This window comes from Chanodichthys erythropterus, chromosome 19, assembly GCF_024489055.1.
Source record: "Chanodichthys erythropterus isolate Z2021 chromosome 19, ASM2448905v1, whole genome shotgun sequence".
NCBI lineage: Eukaryota > Metazoa > Chordata > Actinopteri > Cypriniformes > Xenocyprididae > Chanodichthys > Chanodichthys erythropterus.
Window position 1 is genome coordinate 8577280 of NC_090239.1, and position 13223 is coordinate 8590502.

At 35.6% G+C, this 13223-nt stretch overlaps 1 protein-coding gene across 2 annotated transcripts in view; it reads right to left on the reverse strand.

Moving 5' to 3' along the window:
- Positions 1–9360: 9360 nt before the first annotated feature.
- The window catches only part of map2k6 (mitogen-activated protein kinase kinase 6), a 37014-nt gene continuing 33151 nt past the window's right edge, over positions 9361–13223 (reverse strand). For both annotated transcript variants that reach the window (XM_067369005.1, XM_067369006.1), the window contains exons 9-12: positions 13050–13127; positions 12123–12262; positions 10506–10551; positions 9361–9571 (exon numbers count right to left, since the gene is read on the reverse strand). In XM_067369005.1, the coding sequence (XP_067225106.1) occupies positions 9494–9571; positions 10506–10551; positions 12123–12262; positions 13050–13127 (342 nt within the window). In that variant the 3' untranslated portion in view covers positions 9361–9493. The remainder of the gene's footprint in view (positions 9572–10505; positions 10552–12122; positions 12263–13049; positions 13128–13223) is intronic.

Below are 13223 nucleotides of genomic sequence, written 5' to 3' on the forward strand. Positions count from 1 at the left end.
ACCCCATTCTGCTAAAATAAAGTCTGTCAAAGCCCAAGCTTTTGATTAAACACTGGAGCCCAGCCATGTGTCAAATGTCCCCTATTGAAGCCCACATCTCTCAAAGTGTTTTTCTTTATAGGATGAGAACAAAAAAGCATTTACAAAGTGTAAAATCCTTCTTTATTGAGCCCATTCATTAAGTTCACAAAATCAGTCACGGCTATCTAAAATATTCACACAAATCCATTAATCAGTGCAGACAAGCAAAAACACACATCCGTAAAATCGTTATGTCAACACCAGTTCTTTAGAGATGTAAAACACTTCAAATGTTATGCTGCCTGCCTTATTTCTCATTGCTGCACTGTGCACTCTTATTCATGAGTAAAATTAAGTCAAAGCTTCCATTTAATTCCCAGAACCTGCTGAATTAATGGCAACTGTCCTCAGCTGCAGAGGAGCATTGCAAAAATAGATAAATAAATAAACATGGGTAAAATGAGGATAAAAAGGCTGACAAAAAGGCCCCAAAGGCCTCAAGCAAAAAACTCACTTCTCTTTTTATTCTCTTTTTACAAAGAAAAAGCTGTTAAAAAACAAACTCACTGTGCATTTACTGCCGAGTTCAACACACCGTAAACAAACATTTTCTAAACAAAAGTAGAAGAGCACTGAACAGTAACTAACCAAAACCAGCAAAGCTAATAAATTCAAGTTAAAGGGATAGTTCACCCAAAATATCACTTATATTTACACAAAATATTCACCCTCATGTCATTCCAAAATTGTAAGACTTCCCTTGTTCTGGAGAACACAGAGGAAGACACTTTAAAGAAAGTTGCCTAAACAACATTGGACTCCACTGACTTCCACTGTATGGATTAAGAAAAAAAAAAAAAAAAAAACTTTTTCAAAATATTTTTTTTTGCATTCCGTTGAAGTAAGAAAGCCATCCAGGTTCATGAACGACACGAGGGTGAGTAAATGGTCACAGAATTTTCATTTTTTTGTTTGATCAAGTCCAGATCATTTTAGCGAATCGTTTTTTTTCGGTTCATGTAAATCATGAGAATGATTCAGGCCCTACGTAAAACAGTGTTATAAAAATATATCTATATGTTAATTAAAGTAAAGGTGAAAAAAATAAAATATAAATACTAGATGATAATGTAGGCTTAAAAAATATATATATATATAAAAGAATAAAGAATAACACAGAATTGTTGACATTTTTGCAGATTTATTAAAAATTTGAAATATCACATGGTCCTAAGTATTCAGACCCTTTGCTGTGACACTCATATATTTAACTCAGGTGCTGTCCATTTCTTCTGATCATCCTTGAGATGGTCCTACACCTTCATTTGAGTCCAGCTGTGTTTGATTATACTGATTGGACGTGATTAGGAAAGCCACATACCTGTCTATATAAGACCTTACAGCTCACAGTGCATGTCAGAGCAAATGAGAATCATGAGGTCAAAGGAACTGCCTGAAGAGCTCAGAGACAGAATTGTGGCAAGGCACAGATCTGGCCAAGGTTAAAAAATGCTGCACTTAAGGTTCCTAAGAGCACAGTGGCCTCCATAATCCTTAAATGGAAGACGTTTGGGATGACCAGAACCCTTCCTAGAGCTGGCCGTCCGGCCAAACTGAGCTATCAGGGGAGAAGAGTCTTGGTGAGAGTGGTAAAGAAGAACCCAAAGATCACTGTGGCTGAGCTCCAGAGATGCAGTCGGGAGATGGGAGAAAGTTGTAGAAAGTCAACCATCACTGCAGCCCTCCACCAGTCGGGGCTTTATGGTAAAGTGGCCCGACGGAAGCCTCTCCTCAGTGCAAGACACATAAAAGCCCACATGCATTTTGCTAAAAAAACACCTGAAGGACTCCAAGATGGTGAGAAATAAGATTCTCTGGTCTGATGAGACCAAGATAGAACTTTTTGTCCTTAATTCGAAGCAGTATGTGTGGAAAAAACCAGGCACTGCTCATCACCTGTCCAATACAGTCCCAAAAGTGAAGCATGGTGGTGGCAGCATCATGCTGTGGGGGTGTTTTTCAGCTGCAGGGACAGGACGACTGGTTGCAATCGAGGGAAAGATGAATGCAGCCAAGTACAGGGATATCCTGGACAAAAACCTTCTCCAGAGTGCTCAGGACCTCAGACTGGGCCAAAGGTTTACCTTCCAACAAGACAATGACCCTAAGCACACAGCTAAAATAACAAAGGAGTGGCTTCACAACAACTCCGTGACTGTTCTTGAATGGCCCAACCAGAGCCCTGACTTAAACCCAATTGAGCATCTCTGGAGAGACCTAAAAATGGCTGTCCAGCCACCAACGTTTACCATCCATCCTGACAGAACTGGAGAGGATCTGCAAGGAGAAATGGCAGAGGATCCCCTAAATACTGAGAAAAGGGTCTGAATACTTAGGACCATGTGATATTTCAGTTTTTCTTTTTTTAATAAATCTGCAAAAATGTCAACAATTCTGTTTTTCTGTCAATATGGGGTGCTATGTGTACATTAATGAGGGAAAAAATTAACTTAAATGATTTTAGCAAATGGCTGCAATATAACAGAGTGAAAAATGTAAAGGGGTCAGAATACTTTCCATACCCACTGTATGTATATATATATATATATATATATATATAAATAAAAGTATTCAAAATATCAATCAATAATTCTATAAATAATACTAAAATAACAGTCCCAGCGTTTTACGTTGCTTATCACTGTTTGCAATTCATTAAAGAATTGAATGCTTCCTTAAAAAATATAAACATTATTTTTGGTATTTTAAAGCCACAGCCCGTAGGTTTTGACTCTTCGTCGCTATCTCTGTTCGAAACCTGCAACTGTAGTTATTTGCAAATTATTATCATCTTTACATGGGTTGTGCATCGGCACGGCTCCTCAGCACAGATGAATCTAATGCTTTGAGGAGAATGTGTGGCTATCAGTCACCGTAGACCGCACCGGTGGATACTGTACTTCGGAAAAACAGATTGTAGTCTTGGAAGTATGATCAAAATAAGAATTTTCACCGGAAAATCTCATCTGAACAAGTGAGTAACACTTTTGTTCTGACCAACTGAGAAAAAAAAACAACAACATTACAATAAATCCTGCTGCCAATGGTGATTAAATCTAACGATCGCTTAGCTCGCATCACATCAAACCGTGCAAATTATTATTATTGTTATACTTTGTTCTCAAATTGTTAATGTTAACAACATCAGCATTGCGTGACTGTGTATTTAGTGTGTATTAGCGTTACCTGTAGATTTAAATTTCTGTACAGTCTAATCTCTAATTGTCCATTTGTCATACCATACAATCCGCCATCAAAACGATAAATTTAATTATTCCAGCTGCTGTGAAAAAAGGATATAAATGATCCGCCACCTGCAGCATCCTCATATGAAATATAGCCTACTAGCTTGGACTTGTTCTTTATGTAAACAGACATGACGTAATGATGCAAAGACGAACAGCGGCATGCTTGAAATTCCCGCAGAAACCTACCAGCACCACTCGAATTAGAAAACATTACAAGCTTACCGTTGTGAATCGGGCTAAGGTAAGGAGATAGTTTTGAACACTTGCTGGTTATGTACTTGCTCAAAAAAAATTATTTTGGATCATTTTTAACCAAAAAAAGTTACTATATTTGAGATGCCCATTGTTTTTATACAACATGAATACTGCTCTAATTAAAAAGTAAATAAATTATATCAACAGATAAAAATATTAAAAATTATATTACATCCTTAAACTTCAGTGTAGTAACTGTAGCTACTGCTTGACTGTAATTTAACTTTTTTAATTTTACTTTAAATTAGGAGCAGCTTGTACATTGGGAATGTCAAAGTGGCTCCCCATCACTCTATGACAGTTAAGACAGATTTGACTACATATTTGAACTTTAAAGACCTGAAGCCTTTTCAGATTTGGATAAAACAGAAACCTACAAGACGCACCTCCCACCACCCCACAAGTTAAGATTTTCCCACTGACCTAGGCTATATATATGATGTTTCATGACATGCCATTTATATAGATGAGTGGATTTTCCCCATCAGGTATTTACGGCATCGGAACAGGAACAGACATGTCCTCACATTTCCTTGAATTCTTTATCTGTGGAGATTCATTGGAACAGTCACATCAACGTGCATATGAAGTTTTGTGGTAAATTAAGGCCATATTCTAGTAAGAGGAGATTGAATCATCTGATTAATTCTTTCTGAGAGCACTTGGTTAAAGCAAAACCCAACAGAGCGAAACGTCAGCAATGGCTCCCAGGGCACGTTTTTCATTGTCTTGTACAGGTGACATATTCATAAAACTTGAGTTCAGTCAGCATGTGGGTATCATGGCAGAGAATACTCACATGGAAAGCTGTAACCATTTAATTAACAGTCAGACGAATACACACCTCCTTGAGACGCAATTTTTCGACACCTACGGTGTGATCTGTGGCTCGCCATTTTCCTGCCATAGACCAGACGAGAAAGAATAGACAAACCACAGAATAAAGGGTCAAACACAAAGCATAATAATTAACTTATATGACCTCCTACTGTTGATATCTCATGAAATAACTATTTTCTGCATCTCTTTTGATGATGCACTGATTAATAAAGGATAAACAACCGGCCCTTGACAACAGAAGCAATAGCTATAATGCAATGAGAGCATATACACTCTTAAAAAGAAAGGTATTGCTATTGGCTTCTAGGTTTCATGAAGAACTTTAACATCTATGGATGTTCTACAAAACTAAAGCTTCTTTATAGTGCAAAAGGTTCTTTATATTTTTTAAATCACTGAAAGGTTCCTTGAGGAAGCAAAAAATGGTTCTTTGGCATCACTGTGAAAACCTAGTTTTGAAACACCTGAGCCTGGGGTGTCCAGACCGAGACAGTCGCTTTGGTCAGTCACATTTTAGCTTTTCTATAGTAAGCCTACATATTCAAACTCCGTGTAACTCCACATATAATGATATTGAAGAGATTTTACTATGACTAGAGCTAGGCTACTATGACTACTTGCAAGGTTATGCCGCGCTAAACTTAGCAATAATAAACACGATATTTTAAAGTAGGAAAGTAGCAAAAAATGAGTGAAAAAGTACTCACCCTCTGCTTTAAAACAGTTCAAATCTGTTGGGATGTTATCGGCCAAAATGAGATTCATCACGGGACAACTTCTAACGCGAAGACGTTGGTAAATTTGATTGGCTCTATTAATTTATTTACAAAATAACAATTCAAAATTTATTAAAATGGCTACATTACATATTTACTTTCAAGTTGATAATATCATTAATTTGTGAAACTATATTTTACAGTATAGTTTTAGTCGGTAAATTCAGTGTACACTCAGATACTTTTCATGGGCCTTAAATCTTCCGTGTAACACCGTCGTATTAAACAACGGTTTGCATTAAAAGTGCTGCATGCAATTTTTTTTATTATTATTATATAACGTCCCTATATTACAGATACCCAGCCAATCAGAAAAGATAATCTGACAGTCATTCTGCATGTTCAGGATGGTGTGTGCGGTTGAAACAGCTGAAAACGCTTACAGCACCTTTAAGCAAATCTCAAAAGCCATATATTTTGCATTTCCCACCCATGAAAAATACTTGAATGGATTTGGACAACCTGTGAAGATGGGAATTGCCCGAAAGAAGAGAGTGAGGTGTTCTTTGCAGGACATCATGAGATGGGTTCTCAGTCCAACTTCTTGTCACATCAACTAAACGAATGGAAAAGATATTGGTGTGACAACACAGGGCATTCTGGGCTGGCAAGTCATAAGACCAAAAAATCTCAATTTTTTTCTGTCTGGGATAGAGATGGTGAGAGAGAGCAAAACTGTTTCATATATATATATATATATATATATATATATATATATATATATATATATATATATATATATATATATATATATATATATATATATAAGAAATGTTTCTTGAGCACCAAATCAGCATATTAGAATGATTTCTGAAGGATCATGTGACACTGAAGTAATGATGCTGAAAATTTGACTTTGCCATCACAGAAATAAATTATTTTTAAACGTATTAAATTAGAAAAAGTAAAACAAAAATGTTTTAATATTTCCTGAAATTACTTAATGAATGCAGCATTTGAAAGCATAAGAAACTTTTTAAGTTAGATTATATTTGTTGCATTAAAAAGTGTATATTAACACAAATAGTTGGCATTACTTTTAAAGTACTTCCTTTTTGAACACATGTATATAAAGGACACAAATGGCACCTGTTTAATAGACAGACCATCATAAACTGAACAAAAGATAAAGAAACTGATAAAATAGCACTCGAAGGTAAAAGAAATTAGGATAAAATGAGAAATGAATAGAACAGTGTAGAAGAAAGACATCTCTTATTCCACCAGCTATGAAAAATATCTTCTTCAAAGGGCTTGTGCTGAATGTCATCACTTGTACTGTCATCTCACGGTCATGTCCACTCTCTAATGTCGAATGTTATAACATAATGATGGCTGGGAACATTCATTTGGATGAATGAGGCAGACGGAGTGGAGAAATCTGGGTGGTATCCAGCAGTCATCTTTTTGAGGAAGAACACTTGAGGACAGAATCTTCCAGAAACTAGCAAAGTCTATAAACTGTAAAGTCAGTTCTCACGTTTCAGGAGTTCATTAACATGGTGGGTGAATTTTTGGTGGGTGAATTTAAAAGAAACATGTCCAGGTCACATTTTAGTACAAAACAGTAAAATTATATTTCACAAAAATATTTAATTAATTTTAGGATATTTTTTGCACTGTGATATTTTCATGACAATTAACTCCACATTATCAATACCAGAGGAATGAGTCTTGGCTGTTTATTTATTTGATCATTCACATTGTCAGCGCGGTGAATTTCATCACTGCAATCTGTATTTTCTTGTATTACAGTAAAAATGCTGTAATTATTTAAATGAGCATTTATTTTGTTCGCATGATAAACGTGGAAAATAAAAATGTCACAATGCAAAAAAACCAACCCCCCCAAAAAAAAGTATTGCCTTTTTTGGGTTAGGGTTAGGGGGGGGGGGCTTAACAACCACACACATGTATGTATGTATGTACTGTATGTATGTGTGTGTTTATGTATGTTTATGCATGCATTAATATGTATGCATGTATGTATGTGTATTTGTGTATGTATGGTACAAAGTGTATATGTATGGTTCTATATTTATGTATGCGTGTGTATGTATATGTATGCATGCATGCATGTGTGTATGTATGCATGTATGTACATATATTATGTACTAGAGAATTATATCAAAACTAAATTATGACAATATAATTCTATAGTACATACACACACATACATGTATATACATACACATACAGTATATATATGTGTGTGTATGTGTGACATATATTTATATATATATTTATTATACAAACACAAAATGTATTTATATACGTGTGTGTAACCTGTTAAGACCACATCCACGTTTACGACATAATTCTATAGTACACAAAAATTATGCATACAGATTAATCAAATTATAAACCAAGGTCAAAGGAAATTGTTATTTTCTTCAGAAATTAAATCCTGACCATTTTAATGTAGTATATTAAAAAGAAGCAGCGATGATATAAGAGAACTTTTATGTTTGAATCAAACAATATAACGATTACAGGCAAATCAGCAGTGTTATCCATTCTGTATACAGTGGTCACAAGACATAAAACAAACCCAAAAAAAAAAAAAAAAAAAAAAAACACACACACACACAAACTCGCACACATTCATCATCATCATCTCCACCTTACAGAAATTATATGAGAATAAAACCAGAAGCCCAGAAAGCAAAGCAACAGACTCCCTCCACTATCTGAAGCATGTGGAAAGCAAAGCACGTCTTAGTGACAAAGCAGCGTGGGTTTTGTAGTTTGTCTTAATGTAGGTGTGTTTTTGTTTGTTTTTGCTTTTTATCTATAGAGAGGCACAAAATCAGGCTTCCGAGTCACAGTGAGGCTTTGAAAGAAGTGTCAGCTACGTGTGTTCAGACTTTTATATAACGCTAACATGTACACACACACACACACACACACTCTCTCTCACTTTAATGACCACACGCTGCACACCACCTTAAAATTAAAAAGAAATTGTCAAGTTTCCAATGAGAAAAACAGCAGTTACAACACATAGAGAAACTGCAGAACACCTCATTACTGTTAATACATATGCATTGTGTATAATAATAATAATAATAATAAAAATAATAATATAATTTCCAGTTGGATTGCAATTGAAACGAGTGAGAATTATTTGATTGGCTCAGAACAGAGAGGTCTAGATGTAGCCAACAGACTTAGATACCTTTTGCCCAAAATTACCTTGGTATAGACGAATAGCATATAAAGCACACACAAGCATACACCCATTTAGTCACACACACACACAGTTCATGGAGGGTATGTGAAAAGCAGTGTTTGCTACCAACCACTGCAGGCTTTTCACTTCTGGCCATTAACGTCTGCGACAGCATTCATAAACTGATACGAGATTAGCCTTCAGTGACAGATGCACCAACAAGTCTGTGCAAATCCAGGGAAAAAAGAAAGATGCTCCATTCATACACTTTAATAACCATCACTCCTTACAGCCAACACAATATTATCCTCATGTACTCATTTAACAAATTCAAGAAATATTTTTGAGTATATATACATATCTAGATAATAGATAAATATATCTATACCACTCTCTCTTTTTTTCTTTTAATTTTTTTTTTATATTTTTTTTTGAAGAACCGGATGTCGTGGGGGTGGATAACATTGCTGAATACTTTGAGAATTACATTGAAGTGCCACTGGGGAAACTCAACATACATCTATAACAGACTCACCTGATGCTAAAACTGCTTTTTCTTTTTGGATTGAGAGGTAAAGCTGGAGGAGGACTGGGATTGAACAATAGATGAAGTTTGACTTGGGACTGTAAAACCTTTTAATGCACATGTATGCACATACATGCAGGCAAAGAATTCACACACACACACACACACACACACACACACACACACACACACACACACACACACACACACACACACACACACACACACACACACACACACACACACACACACACACACACACACACACACACACACACACACACACACACGCTCTCGTTCTCTCTCACACACACACACACACACACCCACCCACACATGCATGCACACACACACACACACGCGCTGAGATTCCCGTCCCATGCCCTACTCCGTGTGTTGCTAGGAAACGCCCCGCCCACCCTCAGTTTTGGTGTTGTTCCCCCCCTCCCCCCCAGATCCTCCTGAGTGCCTGTGCACTGCTGGCTGCTGAGGTGGGCGTGTCTTACAGGTGTTAGTCTTGCTATTGGTGCTTTTTCTGAAATAGTCCCGTCTCCCCCCCTGCGGCAACACGTCAGTTTTGCCGAGAGGGACAGTCTCAGTCCCCAAGGATGCTCTTCACAAAGCTAGCGACGTCGGTGTCTTTGGAGTCATGGAGGGTGAAAAAGGGATGTTGCTGGGTGTGGAAAAGATTTTAAATGTTAATATTGAGCCAAATGTTGTACTCACGAACAAAGAAAATCACATTGAATATTTCAATGCAAAATGGTTAAATACACGAGTTTATACAAATAACAAGGACAATTAAAACATAAATGTCTGACATCATAAAAACAGTAATAAAAAGTGTGCATACATACATATACATATACATATATACATACATACATATATACATACATACATATATACATACATACATACATACATACATACATATACATACATACATATACATATACATACATATACATATACATACATATACATACACACATACATTATATATATATATATATATATATGTATGTATGTATGTATATATGTATGTATGTATATATGTATGTATGTATATATGTATGTATATATATGTATGTATATATATGTATATGTATATATGTATATATGTATATGTATACATATATACATATATACATATACATATATACACATATATACATATATACATATACATATATACATATACACATATACACATACACATATACACACATATATATCCTCCAAACCTTTGGACCCCACTATATGTTAAAAGGAAAATAAATATACATTATACTTAATGTACAGCTATTGTTTTATCACCATTTCAACCATTTTTGAGGTTTTCAAAAGGCCTGAATTTGAATACAAATGTTTAATATATAAATATTTATAAAGCTTTTAGAAAATGATTACTGGGATTTTAGATCAATTACAGCAAGTTAAACTGCTGTCAACTGCCAAACAGCAGCATATAACTACTCCATGATATAAATCTCTACAAGCTAATAGGGAGAAGAAGGTACAACTTTGCTTTGAAAGCACAAGTCTGACATCTAAAGGACAATCCATGGAAGTGCTTAAAGAAAAACTGTCAGCATCACACTCACCATTAGTTCTGTGTAAGTTGGCCGCTCTTTGGAATTCTTCCTTAAGCTGAAACACAACCAGAGAAAAGCAAAGCACGTGAACGTTAGAAATGCGCAACGAATTATCACAACTGCAGCAGGAGAACACAAAACCTCAATGCAGTGTGCTGTGGCCTCCAGTGCTTCCCCTCACAATGTGAAAGAGAGGATGCAATCAAGTTTTCTACATCCTGTTCGCTTTCCTACTTCACAATGCAAAGTCAAGGTATGTATAGAGAGAGTGTGTGTGTGTCTGACTGTCTATCTACGCTACAGGTTTACGGTTTTCACTTTCACGAAACTATGTGGTGTCAGCATTGTTCCGGAGAAATGCAATTCTACAGAATCTCGAGTCATGATCATCCCACAAACACGAGTCAAAGAAAACATCCTGTGTGAATTTATACACACCACATACATATAGTATCAATATCCATCTCAGATGATATAACCAGAATTGTATACAGATGAGTTATATGTCAGTGATATATGAGTTATATGTATATCAGTTCAGTGATTCAATCACTTAATGAAACTATATATGGCATTTATTATAAACACACAAGTTTGGACATGGTTTAATGCTTTGAAAATGTCAGGGTGATGATATAACTACGGTACAAAAGGTTTGGGGCTGCTAAGATTTTTTTTTTTGCGCTTAAAAAAAGGCATTAAAACAGTAATACTTTGAATATTCCTGCCTCCTTTCTATTTAATATATTTTAAAATGTAATTTAGTTCTGTGAAATTTAGTCCTGTGATGGCAAAGCTCAATTTTCTGCAGCCATTACTCCAGTCTTTAAATGTCACATGATCCTTCAGAAATCCTTTTTTTTAAATTATTTTTATCCACATTATTGTGCTGCTTAATATTTTTGTGGAGAGAATCAATTTTTAACAAAGCTCAAAAGAACAGCATTTCTTTTAAATAGAGATCTTTTGTAACATTTATAAATATCTTTATGGCACTTTAATAAGTCTGCTTTGCTTATAATGTCTTTAAAAAAAAGGAAAATGTTATCCAAACTATGCAAAGTCTTAACACAAAGTCTTTAACTTTGCATTTTTTGTTTCATGTACAGGCGACAACAGTGTCAAAACGATCCCCATTCACACAGATTTGCAGAAACTACAAAATAGTGTATTATGCATACCAGGCCAGTAGATGGCGATGTCATTTTGTAAAGAAACAATACACGCCTATAGACCGAACACGTAATGCGCATGTGCACTATGTCACCGTTTTCACAAATTCGCATTTTTGTAGTTTACACAGAGATGATAAATATATTGTTTTCAAAAACATGCACTTTAAAACTTGTCAAAAGTTTGTATTTTCAGGCTCCTAAAACGTCTTTGTCGTGTAAATGAATGGCAAAAACGCATAGATTTTCCGTTTTTAGTTGAAATGATTCTTTTTGAAACGCATGTTTCTCAACAATAAGGATGGCCTGGAGCCATTTAATAGTAACATTCAGAAACAAACATTTTTTTTTTTTTAGCTACTTTCGTATTTGTGGTTGGGCCAGTGAAAGTTAGCATAACTTATTGTAGGGTTCTGATGTGCAAGTGTGCAAATGTGTGTAACAGCTCGCCCACCATTGTGACGTAAAGTCCACAAACTCGGCTGAGAAGCGGTCAGCAGGCAGCTGGGGTGACGGCTCTTCCACCACCTGCTTGAGCTGCTGAAACGGCGTTCCCCATGAGTCATAGGGAAACCGCAGAATGGCCAGCTCGATCTGACAGGATGAAAAACACAGACATCACAACCACAACAAGCCATGCTTCACAGAGACAGTGACACTGTTTTTTTTTTTTTAATGAAACAATAAGTAAATAATAGAGAAAGACCCTTTTTATGGGTCTTTTTTTGTAAGGTGAAATTTAATCAAAGTCAGCATGAAACAGAAGTTGCGATGGTCAATTTTTCCTTGTGACGAATATCGAGAAAAAAATGTAGGGCGGGACTTGATTTTGTCCTACAGGAATTGATTGGATGGTTGTTGTTTGCTCATGTGAGTGACAGGTTGTCCCGACTTCTCACCGAAAAACAACATCAGAGAAGAAAAGAGATGTTGCAAGAGGAAGGGAAGTTATTTAGATTAAAGATTCTGAGGGCACATGAATAATAATAATAAAAAAAGGTGATAAATCAGATAAATCATTCATAATAAATACTGCAATATTCCTCCGATTTCATGGTGACTTTAAAGCTCAAGCGAAACATTGTCATTCATATAAATATTAATATATTTTACATGTAGTTTATGATTATGTCCATAAAGTCTGAGGAAAGTTGTTTTATTACCCAATCATTACACATGGGCCTAAAATTTAGTAAGTTAACATGAAGTACAAAAAAATTATGCAATTATTCTGACAGCCCTAATATTCATACATAACATTTGATCTGTAAGCATTAATAAACATTATAACATTGCATAATATCAATAATAAAAAAAAAGTTAAAAAGTGTTGCTAAGTAAGTAACAAGTGTTAAAAGTATACAAGGTCACTCAGACCTACCATTGTGATTCCTAAACTCCAGATATCAGACTTGACATTGTAGCCTTTCTGATTGGTCTCTGGGTTGATTCTCTCAGGCTGTGAATGAAAAACAATAATGACTGATGATGCTGATTGTGGGAAAAAGAGGAAGTATGGTTTGATAAGAAGAGGTGGAGAGATAAGCAAGCCTGA